General features: G+C 39.7%; 1 protein-coding gene across 3 annotated transcripts; it reads right to left on the reverse strand.

Annotated features, from left to right (window-relative positions):
* Window positions 1-778: 778 nt before the first annotated feature.
* USP44 (ubiquitin specific peptidase 44) lies at window positions 779-21,832 on the reverse strand. Of its 3 annotated transcripts, XM_068938021.1 has the most exons (7): window positions 21,705-21,751; window positions 17,352-17,602; window positions 14,716-16,236; window positions 4,105-4,303; window positions 3,504-3,612; window positions 2,605-2,810; window positions 779-2,222 (listed from the first exon to the last, which is right to left on the reverse strand). In XM_068938021.1, exons 3-7 carry the CDS (start codon window positions 16,153-16,155, stop codon window positions 2,023-2,025), a joined length of 2,154 nt encoding a protein of 717 aa, XP_068794122.1. In that variant the 5' UTR covers window positions 16,156-16,236; window positions 17,352-17,602; window positions 21,705-21,751; the 3' UTR covers window positions 779-2,022. The 3 variants fall into 3 exon arrangements, with proteins under 3 accessions (XP_068794122.1, XP_068794113.1, XP_068794132.1); XM_068938012.1 differs by lacking the exon at window positions 17,352-17,602 and having other exon boundaries at window positions 21,705-21,832; XM_068938031.1 differs by lacking the exon at window positions 17,352-17,602 and having other exon boundaries at window positions 14,716-16,230; window positions 21,705-21,805.
* Window positions 21,833-22,840: the final 1,008 nt, after the last annotated feature.

A 22,840-nucleotide genomic window follows, 5' to 3' on the forward strand; every position in this document is an offset into this window, starting at 1 on the left:
TTAGAAGTATATCTGAATTAGCTCATCCTCAGGCTTTGGATTAGGGCTATAATTCTAAGTATTACCCAAAAGAACACTAATGGAAGGATACTAGAGCTAGGTTGTTTGCTTAATATTAATGATTGAGGCTGATAAACATTTTCTCCATAGTTCTTTAGCAGTCCCAAGATAGATTCCTCCAGTAATGTCCAAGTATCTTAGGGCCTCTGCCAATCTGCTTGAGATGCTCTTGGGAAAAAAGTATCAGAAGACTTGAGAGGAAATTAGCCCAACTCCTCCCCTTCCTTTCTGTTCCCCTGAACTACCTCTAAGCAGAAAGAAGTGAAATGTTTAAATGGCACACTTTTGTCCTTTTTTGTGAGGAAATGAAAAGCAAAGTATATGCAAGATTGCACATTACACAAATAGCTAAAACAAGTAGAGTTGTCAGATTGTCTCTCTCTTCCACAGGTAGGCCCTGGCTTAAAGAAAGGACAGAGCTGCTTTTCACACTTCATTAGGATGAGCACAAGGCAAGAAAAGCTTGAGATCTAAGGTGATGACATGCTCCCTGTAACAAGGCATCTTTCCAAATGTTAGATAGCAATGGTAGTAAAAGACTTACCTTAAAGTCATGAATAAAGACAGCTGTTAAATCAGTGACGGATAGCCAAAGCAGTTTTAGAGCTAATGCCTTAGCCTGTTAGGCAAAAAAATTTCTTTTTTTAAAAAAAAGAAAATCCATACTGGATTTGATAATGTAGGAACTAATTTCAGTACACACTTTTTTTTTTCCACATCAAGGCATTTTATTGAGGTATAAACTTTGCAAAAGATGAGGTAACAATTTGCATAGGATTTATGCAAAATAACTTCACAACTAAAACATTTATTTGGCATTAACTCCTGTATGTGAAGAAAAACTGACAGTTCAGGCTCGTTAGATTCTCCTCAATGCACAGTTCTGTTAATGCTAGTGGTAGGACAGTGGAGAAAGTACAGCAGTTGTAGCTAATGAAGCCAAAGTCATATTTAAAATATTTTCATCCGACTTTTTCAGCTTCTTTTCGCCAGTTTGTGTTAGAGGGTACTGAAACAGATGAAGCTTGCTACATTTCAAAGTAAGCTTGTCCAGTGCACGAGAGGAGGTGCTAACCTTCTTGTCACTATGATAGCGTGGAGTTTTGTTTTTAAGAAAGCTTTTTAAATTATTGGAATAAAAAGCCCCTAGTTGTCAAAGTTAGTACTTTGAATTTGGAACTTGAATTTTAATTCGTCAAACTGATTAAGGCTAAAACATGGAAGTCTTAGTAAACATTCATTCTTGTGCTATGAAACCACTCCTCTTTAAATACTTATATGCAAATAAGTACATGCTCTATTGCCTTAATTTCATATGTTAAGACATTCTATAAGTGTATATTTAGTGTAGCTCCCTTGAGGCCATGGGAAAAAGCTTGCAAGCTAGCTTCCTTTTAGTCATGTAGAACTGAGTGTCCTAAGAAAAGTTCCGTTACTATTTGACATGTAGAACACTCTTTGCTGGTGAATGTTAATATACTAATATCTAGTAGCAATTCCTGCAGACATGAGAGTCACGTCTGCAGACATGAGAGTCATGATATCATTAGAACTAAACTATAAAATGTACACAAGCATATACAGAAAATTAACCAGAAAAACATCAATTACCTGTTGAAAGTCATTTTTCTAAACCAATTCAAAAAGATTTTCAAAATACAAAAAAAAAAAAAAAAAAAATCAAAGCTTAAAAAACAGCCTGAGGTAAGAGTTAAATGCAAATGGCAATCTTTTTCTTTAAAAAAATAGCTGTATTGAAATTCTAGGAACTTATAAAGTTACTTACTGTCAATAAAAATTTTTACTAACAATTGTAAGGAGTACTTTAGCTAATATAAAAGTATACAGATATTGTACACAGATTCAAAGTAAAAAAAGTACAATACTGTACTTGCATTTCATTTAAAAATAGATAGTTATGACAATTCAAACGTTTACCATACACAGTAAATCGGCTTTGGATTAGCTGCTACTGTTGTCTGTGGAACAGTCGGCTAATTCTGTGCGCTGCTGAGTTTCAGCTGTGCTGGGACATGATATTTTACCCTGTCCATTTGCCTGAGTGAGTCGCTGGCTGTAAAACAAAATGTAGGCTTGAGCCTTGCATACTTCTTCAATAGTGCACATGTTGAGTTTGGAATCATTGCAGTGTACCCAAAATCCTAGAATGAAGTAATATATCAAAAGAAATCATCAGGACACTGACGTGAGGTAATTGCATTGTATTTAATAATTAGTGTTGAGACCCAGTAAAAAAAAGTTTCATAGAAATATTGTACTGTTTCAGTTGATAGAGTATATTTGCCTCTAAATTATAAAAGCTCATCTTAGCTTCTTTAGATCTGCAAGAGAGTTTATCATCAGAATAGATTTAACTAGCCAATAAAAAATGTGAACCTTTTTTGGGGTCTACATAACAGTGATTCTCATTTCAGGCAGATTCAGCTATAAGTGATCCCTTTTGCTTTTGAGAAAAGACTGTAAGTTTACTGAAATATGAACACCCAGTCTCCCACACTCTTGAATTTTACAGTTTGTTCCTACCTCCTTCTGAATTGTAGCAGTAGGCAGTGTAGTGCCCTGAGCCAAATCCTTTCCCGTGATGCATTACTACAGCAGACAAGTCATAGATAAAGCAGTCAGGTAAGAGACACTTGAGAGATTCTCGGCAGCAATAGGGTTCCATGTTCAGCATTTGATCAAAAGTAACGTGTACACCAATCTTTTCACGATGATTGCGTCCTGACCACCTGGAAAATTAAGTCAAACGAAAATTTTTCTGAAGAAAAAACATAGCATTCTGAGTTGTTAAAAGTTATCCTTGCTAGTCTCTTTACATAAAATACATGCCTTTTAAAATATGTCTATGTGTTTACTATTCTCATCTTTTGAAAGATCTGACTATAAAGGATAAGTGAGAAGTCCAGTATTCCCCACATACTATATCTCATTTTTATTTTCTTTCCTATTCAGGTCAGATTTTGTGCCAATGCCTCGCCTAAGATTTCAGAGATGCACTCTTCCCTTCCTTACTCTCAGGCTAATGAGAGTTACGTGAGACTTCAGACTGAATACAATCTCAGTTTGTACATCCGTGAATATGACCTTTCACTCTGTCTGAGGATAAAACAAGATTAATTTTTACTAACAGAGTTCACAGCAAGATTACCACGTTTGATTGAAAAAAAAGGATGAGATAACTTTGGTATTAAAGTAGCATGTAGCTGGTATCTAAAAGGTCATTTCCCTGCTTATGACATAGCTTATTCATGTTTAATCAAATAAGGAAAATACATTTCTAATAACTACTTCTCATCACACCAGTAAGCTTAATAGACTTCTCAAGGACTGATGCCGAAAATCAGTGATGCCAAAGGATCAATGGAAGAGCAGGACTAAATTGCTCAGTTTGCAACATTTAAGTTTGTTATAGTACTACTTACCTAAACCGTTTAAGGTGTAATCTGAGAACCTGAGGTAGTCGACACACCATAAGCTGCTTCTGAGCTTCTGTGAGTATAACTGGTTTAGAAGAAAACTTCCTGCGTTTTGCTGAGGCCAAACACACAGTTACGTACATACAAATCTAGATAACAGCATATTTTTATGGACCTAAATAGCTACCAAATGCACCTCCTTAAAAAGGATACACTTTGTGATCCATTCTGCAAAGATTATTTTGTGATTTAAATATAAAATACTTGTGGTCTCTTAAGTTATTCACATTAATTTGAAAAGCTGATAGGTGCTTCAGCAGGGAGTATCACAATCCCCCTTAGTGTGTGATCATACTCAATTTAAGAGAAGTATCACATTTTAAAATATCCTTTGAACAATTTCGTCTTCTAGGTGGAGAGTAATGGCTATCACAGTGACCATACCAGGACATAAGAGGAAGTGTCTGGGTTTTTTTTGTTTGCTTGCTTGCTTTTAGTGCTATATACTTTCAAGATTTGTAGTATTTTCCTGCTATGCTTTTACTATCACTTTAATTCATATTTTACATGGAGAACATATGCCTGAGTACATACTGCCTTTACTCACTGTTGCACTGATCACATGCATATATCTTCCCTTCCAAAGCTTCAGTCTCTGTAAACTTGGCCAGCATCTCTGTCAGCAAACATGGATGTTGAGACGCCATCTCCTTGCCATTGCAGTGATATCTCTCAGGAAACTCCAGTGACAGGTCCCAGAATGGTTCTACAGTATTTGATTTATTGTCACAGGCAAGGCACGTAACCTGTAAAACAACATATTTCACCAGTTTCTCACATTCAAAAAACTTACTTTACCAAAACAATGTAGCTTGAATTAAAAAAAAAAAAAAGTTTTTCAGGGATCACTGATGCAAACAAACAAAAGATATAGTAATTTAACTGGAAAGAAATGATGTACCTAATTTATTTTCTCTGAAGCAGCATGCCCAATACTTATCACAAAAAGGGTAAGAATTCTTATGTTTTACTGAGAAACAAAAGCAATGTCAAAATGGTCTGTCTGGGATTGTCCAAGGGAAACCAGGTGGAGTCTCAGGAGCCTTTTCTCCAAAAAGAAATACTCCAAAAGGAATATGTACATGAAAGAGATAAATGATAATTTAGCTTTAATTAAAAAAGAAAAAAAAATAGCTGGGGTTTTTAAAGTCATATCCTTCTTACTTTGTAAGTCTTCCAGGGAAGCCTGGATTGGGAAGCACTTCTTCAAAGAAAAATTAACAGGTAAAAATAATTTATTTCTTCTTTCAGTAAGTGGATCCATCGTCACACTAGGGAAAGGACAAGCAGTAAGACAGAACATAAATAAAATGTCAAGAAATGAAGCGAGTCAACCTGGAAAAAGCAAGATAATACAGCAGGGGAAAATTAATCTATGATAGACACTGAATTTTTAGGAAAGCAAATTCATAGTAGTAGCTCTTTTAAATATAATGGCAACACAGTACATGTGGATTTGCAATACAGTTCTCTAAAAGCCGCCTACTGCTGCTTATAGAAGCATCATATGTAGTATTACAATCTTCCTCCAAAGGATCTCTGTCCTTTCTGATGATCCATGTGGGTGATTAACTTGCATAAGTCACTGAACATATGCAGTAGTGCAACTGCGTTTGGCTATAACAAGCCTAGTTCATAAAGGCCATAAAGAAATATCAGTAAATCTCACATGTGTGCAAGACTAGAAATATATTCCTGTTCATATGTTCAATTCGCCAGTCAAAAGTATAAAATAATCTTAAAGAGTTAATTACCTGAGTTTTCCACTATTAAGGATGTATTTATTGGCTTAAGAATTGCAGGTGATCACTAACCCAAGCAGTGCTAAATTCACTGATCTAGAGAGAGAAGGAGCATTTTGTAGAGAGAGAAGGAGCATTTTGAAGAAGTCCATGGTAAATTGAATTTTAAATGAACTCAGGTAGATAGCTTTGACAAACCTTCCAAGCATCAAACACACTCCTACTGTTCTCCAATAGTTAACAAACTTCCCCTCAAAAAGGAATAAAGGAACTCAAAGTTTTCATACATGACTTCCTTTCAAGACACTTATTTATCAACTCAGAAAAACAGTTGGGTATGATTGACAACACCATTCATGTTTGACAGTAAATGGAATATCAAATATCTGCAACCAGAAGGGTAACTAATTGCCAAAGGAAAGTCTCTGTAAGCATGCTTCCTATTTAGGAAAATACAAATCGTTTGGAACAAGTAATACAAAGATGTAGTAATAAAGGAATGAAGATCCCCAAGGGATCTGAATATTGTTATTTCACAGGCATACCTTTGCGTTGCTGCTCTACATATATTTAGGAAAATAACTTTTCAGTCACATTAGTGCACCAGCAAAAGTGTAAAAATTCACTGTTTCCAAGATCTCATTTATTTTTCCTTTGAAAGCTTGCTGTTACGTCATTAGTCACCTTGCTTTGTCTATTATTTCCTGATCCTTTATATATGATAAGGGCAGATCTATCACTTTATGATAACTTTCTTCCAGGTGTTCTTGTGAGTAATTCTCTATTTAATATACTTATTAGCCAAAACAGCTTATATACGATTTATATCGTTAGCTACCTAATGCAGATGGATATTTGTGTACAGGCACACACGCACGGGAAGCTGCTAGTTGCTTCAAGTTCTAAGAAGAAGAAAATGCCACTGCCGTCGTCTTAGAAAACAAAAAACTTTGTATTTACATGGCACAAGCGAGGAGAATCTTCCGTTTTAATGTACGCTGCCAGGAGTTTTTTTTTGTAAGTGCTAACATCTGGCAACGTTTCAAAGCCACAAACTATTAGTAAATCGAAGCTGGAATCTGGACTTGGAGACAAAACGATACGTTTGGCAACAGTTCAAGCTAACTCCAGCATAAACACAAAATGACTAATAGATTTCTGCTGTACAAATGGGTGGGTTTTTTGGGCCAAAAATTTATTTAATTGATGAATTACTTAAGCTGGAATTTTTTGGACATGAATGCACACTGAAAATTAATGGGCTTAGGATGAGGTATACACATGAACACAGTACCGATAATTTTGACATGTTAGGAGGTTTTAAATTTCGTGTATGCTATTAACAATCTAGGTTATTTAAAGATCCTCTTTTCCCACTAGTTAATAAATACTATCCCAAAGAATAAAACATATATAATTGGGCCAGCTTCAATTTTTGTCCCACAGAAAAAAAGTAACTGATGCAACAGTGCTGTGTCTCACTGATTTGTGTCAGCAGATACCTGTACTGCTGTAGAGGTCCAGCTGCCTCCTCAAATGCAACACTCTCCCCACTTCCACATTGTAGAGTTAAACTCTCAAAAGTTATCTGGGATTTGCATATTTGCCCCTAGCTAAGTTCCCTGACGTATCTGGAAAAGCACATACCCAACCATATCAGCTGCCATGTGATAACTGCTCCTGCGCACACTTTAACTCAGTGAGAAATGAGAGGTAAATTGGGACTGGAACAAAGATGAACTGATTGCAAGTATTTTTCTTAGGCAGACCACAGCTTACAAATGGCATTATGCAGCAAGCAGGCTCCTTACCCCTCTGTGGGGCCTGTCTGCACAGGCCAGTATGCAGGGTCAGGGCTCCAGCCATTTCCATTGCTGCACAATACTCCCATGATTTCTGTTTTCATTTAAATAAATTCCTTTATCTCGCACTCCACTAATATTTACATAGCACAACCAAGTTTTTGTGCTTTAATCAAAGGCACTGAAATTTTATAAATGGTTCGTACATAGGTTGAACAAGCTGTGCAAATTAAAAAAGTTAAACATGAACTGGAAGAGCTGGCAAAAACTTTTTACATCTACTCAACAAAATTTTTTTATGGTATGAGTATGCATAGAGGAAAGAGTTTGCCTTACTGACATGTACCTTTATTATTATTACTTTTTACAAATGCAAGATTTAATTCCACCTCCTCGTTATATTTTCAAACTGTTCTTTTAAGAAATGTTAACACCATGATTTATAACAAAACTACATGAGAAATTTACATGATAGCAAAGCAAATAAATTACTGTTTTTAGCTTGTTTGAAATCCCTGCTTTGTGTTCTGCCCCGACCACGCTCTCATGGCTTGGAACATGGTTACTAAATACAATTGTTTGGTTAAAGCTCAGTAGTCAATCATGGGCCAAAGGCCAGCTTGAAAGGAGCTAGATCAGGTTGCTTGATTCAGGCTAAACACAGAGGCTACTCAGAAGTATCATTGTACTAGCGGTAAGAATCTGACGGCCGCCTTTGCCCTGGATGGCATTCTGCCTAAACGGAGCCAAAGAAAATAGTTAGCGCGTTGGTGCTGAGAAAGCTAACACTGACATCAGCTCTGTTCTTCCCATGTTCCCTGCACCTGCCCGGAATAAAAACAACCATTGCCATCTCTGCTTTGATGTTTTTTGATTTTAAGAATAGTTAAGATAGCTAGCCCCATTTTTGTGCTCTATTACCACTTAAGTTTTTACTATATGGAGACAGCTATATGAAAAAGGAGCAATTTTTCCACAGCAAATTACTCAAAAAGAAGGGGATTTCTAGGAACCTGCTGTCATAGGGAATTTCACAACATTACAATCCACATCGTATTTCTTCAGTTACCAAGATGAGCGAGCTTTGCCCTGATGAGTATGCACTATCACCAAAATGAACTGTATCTATTTAACAGAGTATCGCTAGCAAAACCACAGCAAATTTTGGACTGCGATTCAAGGTTTTAAGTTACTATGGGGTAACTTAAAACACCACCTCCATATAGCTGAAAAGCAGTTTGACAACTATTTTACAATTCAGGCAACACAGAAAAGCACAGACACTAATACCAGACTAGAGAAACTGGCATACAGCTTAGGGACAGGCTTAACTGCAAATGTTCCTGTAACCTCCCTCAAGTTCTCATAGCTTTTCATAGCTTTTAGTCTATTCAGTCTGAGAGACTTCATAACTATCACTGTATGACAGCCACCCTCAGCATTCACCCCCAAGCTTAAATTCTTGCCATGCTACCCAAATCTGAAGGGCTTAACCCCCCCTCCCCTCCAAGACTGCTCATATCCCCTTCTCTCAGCCGTTTGGTCCTGAAATACACTGGTTGACCAAATAAAAGGAAATGCCTCTCCTTACAAGTCTTGCTTCCCTTAAAACTTTAAACACAATTCACATACTATGTTTGTTAGAGCCTACCTCACTATTTGGGTCTCTTGCATATTCATGCCTTTGGAAATACGTGTCGTTCTTGTGCAGTGCTTAGCAGGGAGGGAAGGGGGCATTTTGCTTAGATGCTGTCTTAAACATCGTCAGTAAGTAATTTGACCACTTTGCGGGGAGAGGGGCTGTTTAAACTTGTCTACAGATACCAAAAGCTTTAGTTCTTGCCACGTATTTCTATATAAATGATCAATTCTTAGAAAAACTCATCGCAAAAAGATAGGTGAGGTCTAAGAAGAAAGGACACCTAATTACAATTTTGTTGTAGAGAAAATCCCAAACCACACCAGCGCAGCCAGCGCTCCTTACTTTCCTTGCTGTGTCTGGTGTTGCTCTGCCAGAAATCTAGCCCAAAAGCTTGACATGATGTACCAGATTCGAATGTGTGGACTCCTCAGAAAAGACTTTCTAAAACTGCCCCAAAGGGGTCAGCATCTAAAGGGTTCCTCAGCAGTTCAAAAAGATGGTAAAAGTGACATTGACTAGGTATTTCTTTAATCATTTACATTCAATCTGAATTTACTCAGCAGCACTATACAGGAATCATCAACTGTTTACTGCTTTACAACACATGCCAGTTTATAGTAAAATACTACATTCGTATTTCAACATTAATTTTCTGCCTTGAAGCAGGCAGATAAGTAGCTTTCATAAAAAATCAGCACAAATCTTATTTTTGCCCCTGCCTTACTGGGTCTCCTTTGGTCACAGAAAATACTGACTACCCTTCTCCTTCTGCTTGCCTTGAATTTGCAGCTTTTCCTGTTTAAACTGAAAGGATAGAGGGAGTTGGCTCTCCGTTATCTTGAAAAAGGTCATAGCAAGGGAGGAAGTTCCTAAGGACTGGAAGAAAGCAAATGTCTCTCCTATCATCAAGGAAGGCAAAAAGAAGGACCTTGGGAACTACAGGCTAGTCAACGTCACCTCGATTCCTGGGAAGGTGATGGAGCAACTAATCCTAAAAACCATTTCCAAACTTATTAAGGACATTTTTTAAACACACTGTTCAGGGTGGTTGAGGACTGGACCAGGTTGTCCAGAGGAGCTGTGGATTCTCCACCCTTGGAGATATTCAAAACCCAGCTGGACACAGTCATGAGCAACCTGCTCAGGTTGAGCAGGGGGGCTAGACTAGCTGATCTCTAGCGGTCCCTTCCAACATCAACCTTTCTCTGAGTGTGCATGAACGTCAGAAAGATATCACAAAAATCAAGAATGAAAGATGAGCAACTGAGAGTTTTTAGTATTAAAAAAGCTCTCTAAAATAACCACAGGATCATCAGTAATTATTTGGACTAATTCTTCTGTTGTTATTAGATTCAAATATACGTTCACATCTCTTCACACCTAATGCAAAATTAATAATACTAAGAGACTCAAAAATCTGACAGACTATTTTGGCACTACATAAGAGCAGGTATCAATATTTAGATTCTCCCTATAAGACTGGCTTACAGTAGAGTCTTTTTTCCTGCTAAATTCTTATGACAATGAGGTTAGTTTTGAACTTTGAGGTTTTTAAGGTTTTACCAAACCAATATTTGGTGGGCAAAAAGCACAAGAGAAAAGCTAAATATAGTACCCATTTTCCTTAGAAACTACCATTAAGTTCCAGAAGCTTCATGTTATATGGGATGAACTGGAGGACAGTTATATTATGCAAGCCATTTGGGAAGTATATGTACTAGATTTCCTTTTCAAGAGCAACTCCAAATCAGCTGTAGCAAAACTACATTCCTATTCCAATTTTTCTGATGTCTTGATTCACAGACTTTTCATGAAGGTTAAAATCTCCAAAATGCAGTCTAAAACGGTCCTCTAACTTTCAAATAATCAAAAATCATGTACTTAATGTGCTTTGGTAATGGTAAAGCAATATATTTAAAAAGTTGAAATTGAGAAGCAAAGACCATGTCTACACAATAGAAGGTTTTGCCAGCATGAGTATCTACAAGCTTCCTTGTCTAGACCACCTTTCACAAGTATAGCATTCTAGTTCCCCCTCCCCTTGCCCCCAGTATAAGTTATCCTGGCAAAAATTTAAAAACTGGTATAAGTACACACACCTGAGTTTCTGCTAGTGTGAATTCTGTGGACATGTGGGGCATAAGTTTCTTAATGCAGTGCTGAAAATGCACATTAACTTTGAAAGCTAAATTCTGTTATTTCTGTTTTGGGGATCTCTAAAATACACCTGCCTACTTCCTTGTTTAATATGGACAAAACTGAAAAGATACTTTAGTTACTATTATTTTAACCTTTAATTTTAAAAACTGTTGCACAGGGCGCTATTTAGCTAGGTCCGTTTTAAAATCACAAGCCAAAACACTTCATTAAAAAAGATGATGGCTAACCTGCTTCAGTTCTTGAAGTTTACTCCAAAGATCATCAGTATAGGCCAGTTTACAACTGGCACAAAACTTCATAGCGTAATACTCTTCTCCTTTCCCACTGAAGGGCCCAAGGACAGAAGAGAGCAGGTATCCTTTCTTCCACTAGAGTACGAGCAGTGAAGGATCGAAAACAACTGGCATTTTAATAGACATATTGGCATCTTCTTGCAGTCCCAATGGGGTTGTGAGGGAAGATCCAGCTTCTCCAGTGGATCCACATCTGAGAGCATAGGTCTTCTATATAAAGACTCTTTTGCCCAAGAAGTACTATACCACATCTTGCTCCAGGTAATCACTGGAGGAAGACTAGTATGTTGAAAAGGAAAGAACAGAGGAGGAAGATTTTTTAGCTATGTATCCTACCTTAGCTTTACTCTCTTTAAAGGCATCGGGTATTTAAGTTTCACAATCTGTACTGGAGAGAAAAAAGAAATCCCTCTAATCCTAAAAAGGATATTGGGATTAAAATAAAATTTCAAGAGGCAATCCAATTGTCTATGCCCATACTATGCTCAGAGTTACTCATTACCTAGCTTAGCATTCAATAAAACAGCAGAGAGAGGGGGAAGGTATTTCAAGTGAAGAAACATCAGGAAGTACATCATACTTCAAATGAGCTGACAGAGAACATAATGAAAAGGAAAAAAAAATAAATCAAAAACAACCAATTCACCTAAAAGATGCCACTGTTTAGACATCACCAAAGCTTTTCCTAGTTATCAAAAAAACAGTCTGAACAAGATTCTCACACATCCTGTTTTCTCCTCTTTCTTAATCCTTCAGCCAGGTATGGTGTTGAATCAGGCAGCCATTTCTATTGCAACAGACTGACGGCAAACTCAGAGTTATGACTTCCCTTCAGGTTAAAATAAAACAGCTAGAAGAAGAGGGAGAATGTTTTATTGCACATGTGCAAGTAATGTGAAACCTAAGTAACCATACAGCTTATCTGCACTGTAACTGATCCTATATGCACTGTATTAAGAGTAGTTCGTAGCATTCCTGAGGCTTAAAGGTCAGGTAGATTGCCTTTACTATACTTGAGTATCTCACAGCATCAATTATATTTAACTATAAACTTTCAGTATAAACAAACGTATATTAAGTGTATTAACTTTTTAGTAATTCTACGATGAAAAACAACTCTGCAGAGAACCCAGCTTCTCAGTTCCCCCCATTCACTGAATTAAGGTGTATTTCGAAAATATTCTGGATCAAAATTCCATCCCACTTTCAATAAACATAGCGGGCTATGGCTTCAGCTATCTTAAAGACAGAAACTGTAGCACTGTAATAGCTTCTAAATAGATAAAAGTTAAGCATATGAACACAAAACATACAGTCCCTGATTTTAAGTTAGTCAAAAAAAAAAAAAAGCTGTTGTTTACGACAGTTATGACAGACACTTAAACAAAGATGGATTAATCTTACTGATGAGAGGAAAAATAATTGCCTAACAGAGTTTTTAAAGCTCATCCTTCCATGTACAAACACCAGGGTCTGAATCATTAAGCTACCTGAACAAGTTTTATCAAGGGGGAAAACATAAATCTTTGGGGGTTACCTCACGCTGCGTGTCATGTTCAAAAGTGCTAGCGAAGACAAAACTGGAACATGGAGTGAAGGAACCCAGAAGGAACACTGGGAGGTGAAGTATTGGACATTGCCTGTGGAAACTGCCTATATGAGCAGGTGACAAATTACTTCAGATCAACAGCCTCAGTACACTTTTTTTTGTTCCTCTCTCTCTAGGCATTCTGAAGTTCACCAAGGCTTTATCTTGCATGAGAGTATTGATCAGCTGCAGTAAAATAGCTACATGTTGTAGTTGCAGAAGTCACTGGACAGCTCAAACCTATTTCATTTCCTTTCAGGCTCACTCAGTGACACTTGAGTGAATTCTCACTATCCTCCTCCCCAGTTTCAGGAAGGTGGGAGGGCTTCTAATCACAAGACCCTTCACATAACAAGGAGGAAGGTGTGAAAGAAGTGGTATTATTTAAATTTTCATTACTGTCTTCATAGCCAGCTGACAATTCAAATTCAAACAAATGACTCCTGTAAGAAGGCAATGCAGCTAAAGCCTTGTCATTCAGATAAAGCCTTGTCGTTCAGAATACTTAAGCAACTACCTGGTTTTACTGTCAATGTCGCTATTTTGTAAAGAAATGCGATTTTCTGATAGAAAGCTTTACTGACATAATAACTATACTAGACACTTATATTAGTGCTACTCTGACACAAGTTACGTTGGCTACCCTGAGAAAGGGGTATGAGGCATGCCAACAAAAGTGCTCTTACACTGTGCCAAATGGAAGGTGGAGGATGATCCATTTTTATTAGTGGATTATAGCAGTTTCCAGTAGTTAAATAAGACCTAGAATTTAACATATGCCTGAACGCAACCATAATTTTAGTTCTGTTACCTTATTATAAAATTTACGGATACAGTAGCAGATAGCAAACCTATCTCAGTCACAAGGCACTTTGATTTCTAGCTTCACATAATCAAATATTAAACCATCAACAAAGTAGACAGAATGGCAACATCTACATTTTTGTTGTTTTGTCTAAAATCTCTACTCATTTACAAAGAATATCTTTTAATGTTTCTGCACTATCTCAGTAACATAGGCACACTAAAGACCACTTCTGAGACTTTGTCAACCTCTGTTCCTGTTGTTGCAATTTAGTTCTTTTGGATGAATTTAGCAGAAACCAGCTGTTCTATTGGTTCAGTCAGTTCTCAAATCTTTGTACACGTACACAGTTGGGATATGCATAACAGTAAGTGGACACTTTGAAGTACTTAACAGGAAGTCAAGAAAAAAAGGTAGTAGGCAGAGAAGAGGAAAACAACCATTGCCTCCACCCCACAAATTTGGTTTCTGTGTTGACAGAGCCTTCCATATCTTTGTGTAGTGGGAAAGAAGGACAAATATCCCTGTATATAGCATCTGTAGGAAGGAATGTCAAGCTCTCGTTCAAACTATTTACTGAAATAATGCAAATGTTTTCCTGCTTAGCACTTATTACACAAAATTTCCATTTAGAGCAGATTAACATCTTCTTTTATCTAACATCATGACAGTGGACTAGGTGCTTAAACTGTAAATTCATTATTACTGCATTTCAGTTGATGCTTAACAGTAAGGTCATATGGTTCTCAGCAGTCCTGTACTCCTTGAGAGCTTATGTATCTTGTTTAAGCTGATGTGTTAGGCAAAGCTACATTCTGTTAGTAGTTCAGATATTTGTAAGCTTTTATCAAATTCTTTACTCTCAACAATATGTTGCAAGAGTGTGGCTTGCAATACCAGATTTATAACTTTTATATTTACCAGGTGACTCTTCTGCTGAAAGTTTTAGGAGTATCCAAGTGATTAACTTTCGACAGCCTATCCTCTCCATCCCTCCTCAGTAGTTACACACTTATTAATCTTATCTTTGAAGTATGCCTATCACTGACCAGCATAAATGTGTATCTACAAATCACTAAACAGGGTTTAAAAAAAAGAAAGAAAGAAAGAAAAACATAAAACATACCTGACTTAGGAGCTGTCCATGAAAAATGGTGTTAACCACATTCAAAACCTGTTTTATAAGTTTCCTTTGAGAAGCAGGGATGAGAGCTGGGTACCTGGTCCCTGCGGTCTCCAGTTCCTGCTGTACTTTATCTAAAAGTTCACAGAGGAATTCCTGAGCATCCTGTTGGGCATATCCTCTGAAGGCCGGAATTAGTCTCCACACAGAATGGAGCATAGCAAAAGGAGACACCAGCGCCCACTTGCCAGACCACATAACTTGGAACAGGGTATGCAGCTCATGACAAAGAGAAACATGCTCTGAACTTGGCTCCCTGGGCTGAATAAGTTCCATACTTCTACTTTTTGATGCTCCTCCACTTAATCCAGAAGATAAACTAGGTCGCCTCACAGAAGATGACAATCCCTTTACATTCTCTTGGTTGTCATTCACATGTAATGCTGAGGCAGTAGTAACTGAAGGGTGTTTAGACGAAGATCTTGTTTTACCGCTGGCTGCTGTTGCCAGCAGTTCCTGAGTTTGCCTGAGATCAAGCTTTAAAAAGCATTCACGGAAAACATGTAAGTGACTTAATACCTGCAGGATAGAATTCATATAGCATGTATTTCCCAGGTTTCTCAATCCTGTTACGCCAGGAGTCACTGTGGGCCTCCGTTTAATTGGAGAGTCACTTATTTTTTTCAATCTTACATCATCTGAGGTATACATTTCTTTCAACTCTGCCACTGATTCCACATTCTGGGATGCTTCTGGTGTGCAGGGTGCTGTTTTTGAGAACATTCCCCTTTGATTTTGTAAACGACGACTCTTTCTTGGAGGCATCTTTTCCATCTCTGCTTTTAACTGACGCTTCCGCTCCTGCCTTCTCTTCCTAGCTTTGTCCCTTTTTTTCTCTGCTTTTTCCCAACGCTTTTCTTCTTCCAAAATCTTTTTTCCACTAGGCGTCAACCCAAGCCATGCTCTGAATATTTTGCCCATGAACGCACGCCTTCTGTGCCAGAGCGCTGTGAACATGCGGTCCTCTTTCCGAAGCAAGGCTTGGGCACCATCATGTGAAAGGTAAGAATCATCACTTGCACCCATAGAACGCAAAGTCCTCCCGCTACGAGTCGTGCACTCATAGTTTTGACTCTTGATTGCACTTAATGTGCTTCGCAACAGTTTTAAGTCACCAGTTGCATTATCATTAAGAACATAATCATCACAGAGATAACAGAAAACATACAGTTCATTTACTTCCAATGCCACCGGGTGACCCGTCTCCTGAAAGTGCTTTAGTGCGTGCTCTTCAATATATCTTCCACATGCCACGTGCGAGCAACTGAGGCATGCCCACACAGATTCGGTAGTATTGCAGTCCATGCAATGCCATTTCTGAGGATTCAGAATGGAATGATCTTGGGCCAGGCGCAGACGCCCTACGTGCTTACACTTATCCATGTTAGAATTGAAATGCCAGAGAAACACTAGTGAAAAGACATCACTCAAACTATTTTCTGTCCATGATATTTCAATCTGCAACTAAAAAATAAATAAATAAATAAAGGCTTTAAGCTACAGTTCATAAATACCCAACTGTATCACTTTTATAAGTGTGAGTATAAGAAACTCACACTTGAGGTCAAGATCACAATCTGCATCCAATTGAGTCCCACCAAACATGTAAAGGCACTCAGTTATCTGGAGTCACAATTAACATTATTATCAGTGGTTTGACTGGGACACTCTGGGACAAAATGAACTGAATACAACTGCTCATATTCCCAGTACCTTCTGGCTCAGGGCTGATGCACAGTGGTGTCTTTAGACTAGACCTGTTTTTTCAAAGGAGCACTAATTTATAATTTACTTAAAATATATTGTTCTAGTCTCTGGGTAGAAACACAATTTAAAAAGGTTCCTATTAATTCTACTCCTAAGCACAGAGATACAAACAAAACTGTTTCACTTACTTAGATTTGTTTACACACTCCCACCAGTTTAGATAAATTAGGCTTTACACAACTTAAACCCTTAATTAAACCACACCTTCAAAAAAAATCTTTGCCTTTGCATTGAGGCAAGCCCTTTATACTAAAGCTTTCTACAATAACCTATCTTCCATAAGTGCATTTTAACTTGCCTAACACCTCTGAAAAGAAAAGGGGACCTGGAAAAGCAGAACTCAAGTTCTTCATAAGACAGAAACACCATTAGGGATCTTCCCAAGTTGCTGTAACTTTCAAAAAAAGCTTTATTTTGAAAAGATTTTTCTAATTCATGGCTTTAAAAAAAGGCCATTCAATAAATTAGCTAACACTGTTTATATCCTTTTACAAGTCTACGTGGTAGGATTTATTTGCCCAAAGCTGCTATATTTGCTTTCTCCTAGAAAGTGCACTTACCTAAAACAAATAGGTAGGCTCTGACTGACAGAAACTAAGATGGCAATGATTCATTATTTCACTACATTTTTGCTATCTTTAGACTTTCCAGTCTAGTTGAGAGATGCCATCTAGGAACAATTGATGTGTCAAGAAGTGATTATATTTGATGTGAAGTGTTTGTGCCCATGATGTCACTTACTAGAAGGGCCAAACAACACACACAACCAATATTACTCAGCACATTTACTGCCAGATGAAATAGTTACTCACCTGAGAAGCGCCAAGTGCTTGTCAAATATAAAGGTTGCCAAGCAGGACAAGTTTTGCCATTATAAATGAATACATATTGTGGACCTGGCCTAGGCTTTACAACATCCATGCAAGGTTCAGGATTATATATTTTACAAATGAGTAAACCATACTATGGAAGTTTTAAGTGATTTAGACAGCTCTGTATAGGACCCAAAAGGCTATATTCCAGTTATCACTGAATATGCTACTATTCCTCTATTTTTACAGTCCTGAAATACAAAAAAAAAAAAAAAAAAAAAAAGATAAGAATAGGTTAATCAAGTTAGAAGAGGTTATGTAGGAATAAGCACTAGATTGTGACACTGTGCCAGTTCTTACTCAGGGAGCGCTGACATCAGATGATTATAACACTAAGGAAGGAAAACAGATAAGGAGTTGCAGCTGGCTAGGAAAGTAGGTTGGCTCTTGGTATGGTACTTAGTAAAAACCGTGGTTAAAGGATTTAACAAAGTGAGTTTGATTGTCACGTGGCTAATGCTTTTTAAAGTGTTACAATACAGTTGCCAGCATAAGAACTGTAACAATTCTCTAAGCGTGCAGCAGCAGGTAACTAGCATCCAGCACTAGGTCTGTGCTGTGTAGCTCTTACTCTGTAATACAGAAAAGGTTAAGCCAGCTGTAGCGAAATGAATAAAGTGTATACAGTTCTATATGCCCATGTTAATCATTCTTACTCAGTTTAAGAGCTATCTCCAGCCCACACTAACTGCAGTGAAGAATTTTAGGCACCATGACTTCTGGGAACTTGTTCAATAATACCTGGATCAAATACCAGCCATAGTCCAGCCATAGTGTATTATGGGACATCAAGATCAGTTGTGTGCTCTGGTCACCAGATCACAGAAATAAAGTCTTGCTGAGCTTTTTCAGCTTGCTAACACCCATAACATTTTTTCCTTCTAAAAGGCAGGATATCGATAGTCTGCTAACAAGATTCTTTTAGAAAAAATTATGTATATGAAGTTTGTAAGAATTAAATACTGCAGATAGGACATTAAGAAACAAGACTCATCTTTGTGTTTTTGGGCTAACCAAAACAGACTCTCCTGCCTCTCTCTTCCCAGGCACAAGACATTAATAGTGATCATTTCCAGCAGGCCATAAAAGAACACCAAATTCTGACTTCCTACAGGGCTGCCACCTACAGCAGTGCTGTGAGTCAGAGAAGTTGGACAGGTCAACTCTGTATGTTTCTTTTACTTTTAAAAATCACTGTGTAAACACTGTGCCTTTTTTTTACCTTCTTAATATTATATTTTTTCTCCATTTGAAAAATATTATCAGGAGTGAGATATTTCATAGGAATGTACGGATCATTTTGCATCTTTTGAGGAAAGCAGACATTAAAATTCATTTTTCAATTGTAAAGAAGGCTGTTTATTTCTATATCCCCTTGCCTTCTGAGAAGATAGGTGTCCTTAGGCTTTTGGCAGACCATTCTAGCAGGAAGCTCAGATCCTAGATGTGACAAAGATTTACCCACTAAACTCCAGAGATTTCAACTTCCAATTCTCTTCCTCAATATATCTGGCTATGCAGATGTCCTGGAAGTGCATCAATAACTTTGCTATCAAACAATCAAGGATTAATAACAAAGAAGTCTTCATATTACTAGAGCTTTTAGACACAACTATCAGGCCACTGAACAGCAAGATGCTCACCAGAAACGGAGCTCTCTTTAAAGAGCTATGGCTTACACTTAACCACTCTTACTCATTAAGATACACTGAGGACAAAAGCAGTTCACTGATTTCAGGATGACCACTGTGCAAAGCAGGGTTGCTTGATCAAGCTTTTCATGCAGAAGTAACATGATTTTATGAAAGTGCAGGATCAGCACCTTGGAAAAAAAAGAGAAAGAAAGAAAGAAAGAAAAGAAAGAAAAAGAAAAACCAGCCCCCCCACCAGTAACCAAGCCAGCATGACATTTTCCCACCTACATTGATCTGTGCAGTATGGAGAAAGGGGTGGGGGGGTGAGGGAGAAGCAAACAAATTGGCATGGTAGAAGTCAATTTCTTTGAAGAAAATGTAAAGAAATCAATGTGTACATTTTAATCAAAGAGAAATGCATAACTAAAAAACTATGAAAAAGCTAATAAGAGAAAAGAGAGACGAAGAAAACTTTAGGTGAGTGTCACGCAGCACACTGATAGCACAAACTTTCAAAACGTGGAGCACTTAAGTACTGAGACTAAAGCAAGTCACAACATTTAAAGCATTTGCCTTAGAACCAAGAATTGGCACGATACTAGGTAGAACTGCTAGGAAAAAAATCTTAACATGAAGTGAAGTGACAGTTAACAGCACAAGAATCATAAAAGATACTGGATACTCGTTCCTATGCCTGTTAGAAAGCTGCACCTGGAGTAAAATAGTACAAGCAAATGTTACAATGTTAAAATTCCCTAAAGAAAGTTATTCAACACTAATTTGTGCAGTCTTCCCTCCCGATGTTCAGTTCTCTGTGCACACACACAAAGAATTAGTTGACCAGTGCTTCAGAGATCAAGCCCCCCTCTCCCCCCTGGGCAGTGAGCACAGATCTGAGCAGAAGTAGTAAGCAAAACAACAAGTACTAACATACAAAACAGTACTACTGGGAGTGTTAAGATGCATGGAAAAATACAGATACACAGAAGTCTTTTCTTGTGTCCAAGTTCCACTAGCAAGAAAAAGATATTCAAAACTTGACTTTTTTTCCTTCCACTGAAGTGTATTTGAAGATTACTGATTATGTCTTTAAGTAGTTTTACTGCAAGAATGGCTGGCAAACTGTAATTTTGGGGTAATTTTTATCTGAACAAAAAAAATCAGTGTCAACAACAAAAAGCCTAAGAAGCCAAGAAAATTGAAGTTTTTTCCATTTGAGTTCCCTGTAAATCAGAAATTTTAAGTTTCATCCTTGCATCTGTGAAATTTAAAAATTGTAGCTCTTAACTATAAACAAAAGGAGAGCTATTTTTCCCATCTGTGATTACTTCCGCAATTAACTGCTTAATCAAACAGCTTCTCAAGCGTTAGAAGGGAAATTCAGTACCCGATTTTACTAAAAGAGAATACGCTTTTTAACATTCTCAGTCAGCAGGCAGTCTCCCCACTTGATTTTCGTCAGGTTCGGTAACCTGTGTAATATTTGAAGAAAAAGAGGAATCGCGGGGTGTTTCGACATCTGAAAGTTTCAGGTAGCAACCGTGCTAACTTGAAGTGAGATGTGCTGTTTCCTTAGAGGCTGGCCTTTTTTTTTTTTTTTAATTTTTATTTTCCTCTCCAAGGAAGCCAGCCCAACAAAACCCCGCTGGGCAGCACTGTGCCCTGCGCTGCAGTCCGGTAAGCCTCTGCCCGTGAGGCTGAAGAGAACAAAGCTGCCCTTGGAGCAGGAATTCTGTAAACGTTTTCTGATTTTTATCAGGACAGCCTGCGACAAGGAAGTCCCAGGCAACCTTTGTAAGAGCGATACACATCTTTATTTAACTTAAAGCACTTTCTTTTTTTTTCTTTTTCTTTTTTTTTTTTTTTTTTTTTGCGACAGTTAAGGAGTGTTTCCGCAGCGCGCTGCCCAGAAGTAGCGCAGCTGGAGAACTCCTACCCTGGGCTGCTTAATCACCAGGCATTTACGCCAGGACATCAGACACCGATCCGGCGTTAAATTTAAAAACCCCTACTGCAAATAACTGTGCCTTTACGACGGTTGAGAATTCAAAGTAAACAGTTCGGGTTTCCCATGCCCCCGCGAAGGCGCTCAAGCGCAGTAGTCCTTACGAGCCTGGATATAGACACTTGACAGCTCCTCTAACTCGGAAAATAGGTATATTTGACCATCCTGGCGGCTCTTCGGACGGAGCCCAGCTGCCCTTAGGAACACCAGCGACATCCCCGTTTTTCAGCCCTTCCCAGCTCCCACGGGAAACGGGCGACGGGGGTCCCGCTCCCGCCGCCTCCCAGCCCGGCCCGGCTCTTCGCCCCCCTCCGCCGGGGCCGGGCTGTAGGGGACAGAGCCACCCCGGGGAGCGCCGCCGCCGCCCCCACCACGCACCCGTCGCTGCCGCCATCTTGGGCGCCCCGCGCCGCCGCCGCCGCCTCGGAGCGGCCCCCGGGCGACGTCAGCGCCGCCCGCGCGGCCATCGCCGCTGCCGGCCGCCCCTCAGGGCCCAACGGCCGCGCCCGCCCCCCCCCCACCGCCTCCGGGAGGGAGGGAGGGGTCGCACCGCCACGGGGGAGGGGTGGTGGCCGACGCCCCCTCCCCGCTCCCTCCCTCCCTCCCCCCGCCCCGCCGCCGCCCCGGGGGCCGCCGCCGCCGCCCCGCACCCACCTGCCGGCGCGGCGCGGGAAGGGCCGAGTGCCATGTGCCGGGAGCGGCGGCTTGTCACCGGATTTGTAGCGGCAACCAAAGTCCTCCCACGTCTCCTCCCACCTCCCCCTTTTCCCTCCCACTCCCCGGCGCTGGGGCCGGCGGACGGCGGTGCTGGAAACCCTGGCCGAGAGGGAGAGCTGGCGACCGAAAGGGCTTGCGAATTAGCCACCGGATCTGTCAAAGTCCCTTGCAGTTTCGTGGATGGCCGGGCCGTTATTTACAGCGCCGCTCTACCTTTCTCCCGGCGGAACGGCGTGCCCTCCTTCACGCTTTGCTAATAAGCTGCGTTTTAGCTGAGACCCGTCCGTCCCGCGCCGGGCGGCATGTTGGGCTTTTCCCACAGCGGGTCTCCGTCCGCCCTACGCGTCCCTCGTGTTTTGTCTTCGAGGGCTCTCGCTCGGCGAGAGCAGGACCCTCGAGCCCCCCGTGGGGTATTTCCCCAAATTAAGGGGGCGCGCTGCTAGGAGCTGGGGGACAAGGGCTAGGCGAAGCGGCGGCGGCCGCCTGCCCGCGGCGGCCGGCCCTGGCCCCCGGGGTCTCCCCGAAACCCCCCGCTGCCGCTCAGGAACGTTTCCGACTTCACGACTGTCCGGGGTGTCCAACCTGCTGAGACGTGACGATACAAACACACTTCCTCAGCCTCGGAAATCACTTCACGTTGCTCTGCAGTTCTTTCTTTGCACGGTTTGGGGAAACCTCTGCAAGCAGCCTCACATCAAAAAAAAAAAGAAAAGAAAAGAAAAGAAAAGCCTTCCCAGGCCTGTATTATGCATAAATAGAGTAATTCTTCAGCCTCAGCTTTCATTATACCTACCCAGGGAAAAACTTGTAAACTCACATCCTGTAGATGCCCTAACTTTTAAACTTTAATCATCTTTATGCTGTCCTTTTAAAACTACAGTTTCTGAAATATTACCAGCTGCTTTTAGCTGATTTCTAGTACCGCATGTTCACAGCTAAGTTAACTGGCACTCGCGTGTGACTTCGGCTGTGCCCTGGGATACGCTGCACACAGTATACACGTGCATGTGGCCGGGGGAAGCAGCTGCTAAAAATAGGTGTGTGGTGAAAACTCTCTTTTGACACAGGGCTGA

Source organism: Struthio camelus, chromosome 1 (genome assembly GCF_040807025.1).
Source record: "Struthio camelus isolate bStrCam1 chromosome 1, bStrCam1.hap1, whole genome shotgun sequence".
Lineage (NCBI taxonomy): Eukaryota > Metazoa > Chordata > Aves > Struthioniformes > Struthionidae > Struthio > Struthio camelus.

Excerpts from the sequence above, each read along its gene's own strand:
- USP44 (XM_068938012.1), bottom strand. The coding sequence starts at position 16,155 with ATGGATAAGTGTAAGCACGTAGGGCGTCTGCGCCTGGCCCAAGATCAT. Across the intron at positions 3,613-4,104 it reads TGCATGTGATCAGTGCAACA|CAAAACGCAGGAAGTTTTCT; the intron begins GTGAGTAAAGGC and ends GTTTGGCCTCAG. Across the intron at positions 2,811-3,503 it reads TTACACCTTAAACGGTTTAG|GTGGTCAGGACGCAATCATC; the intron begins GTAAGTAGTACT and ends TTAATTTTCCAG.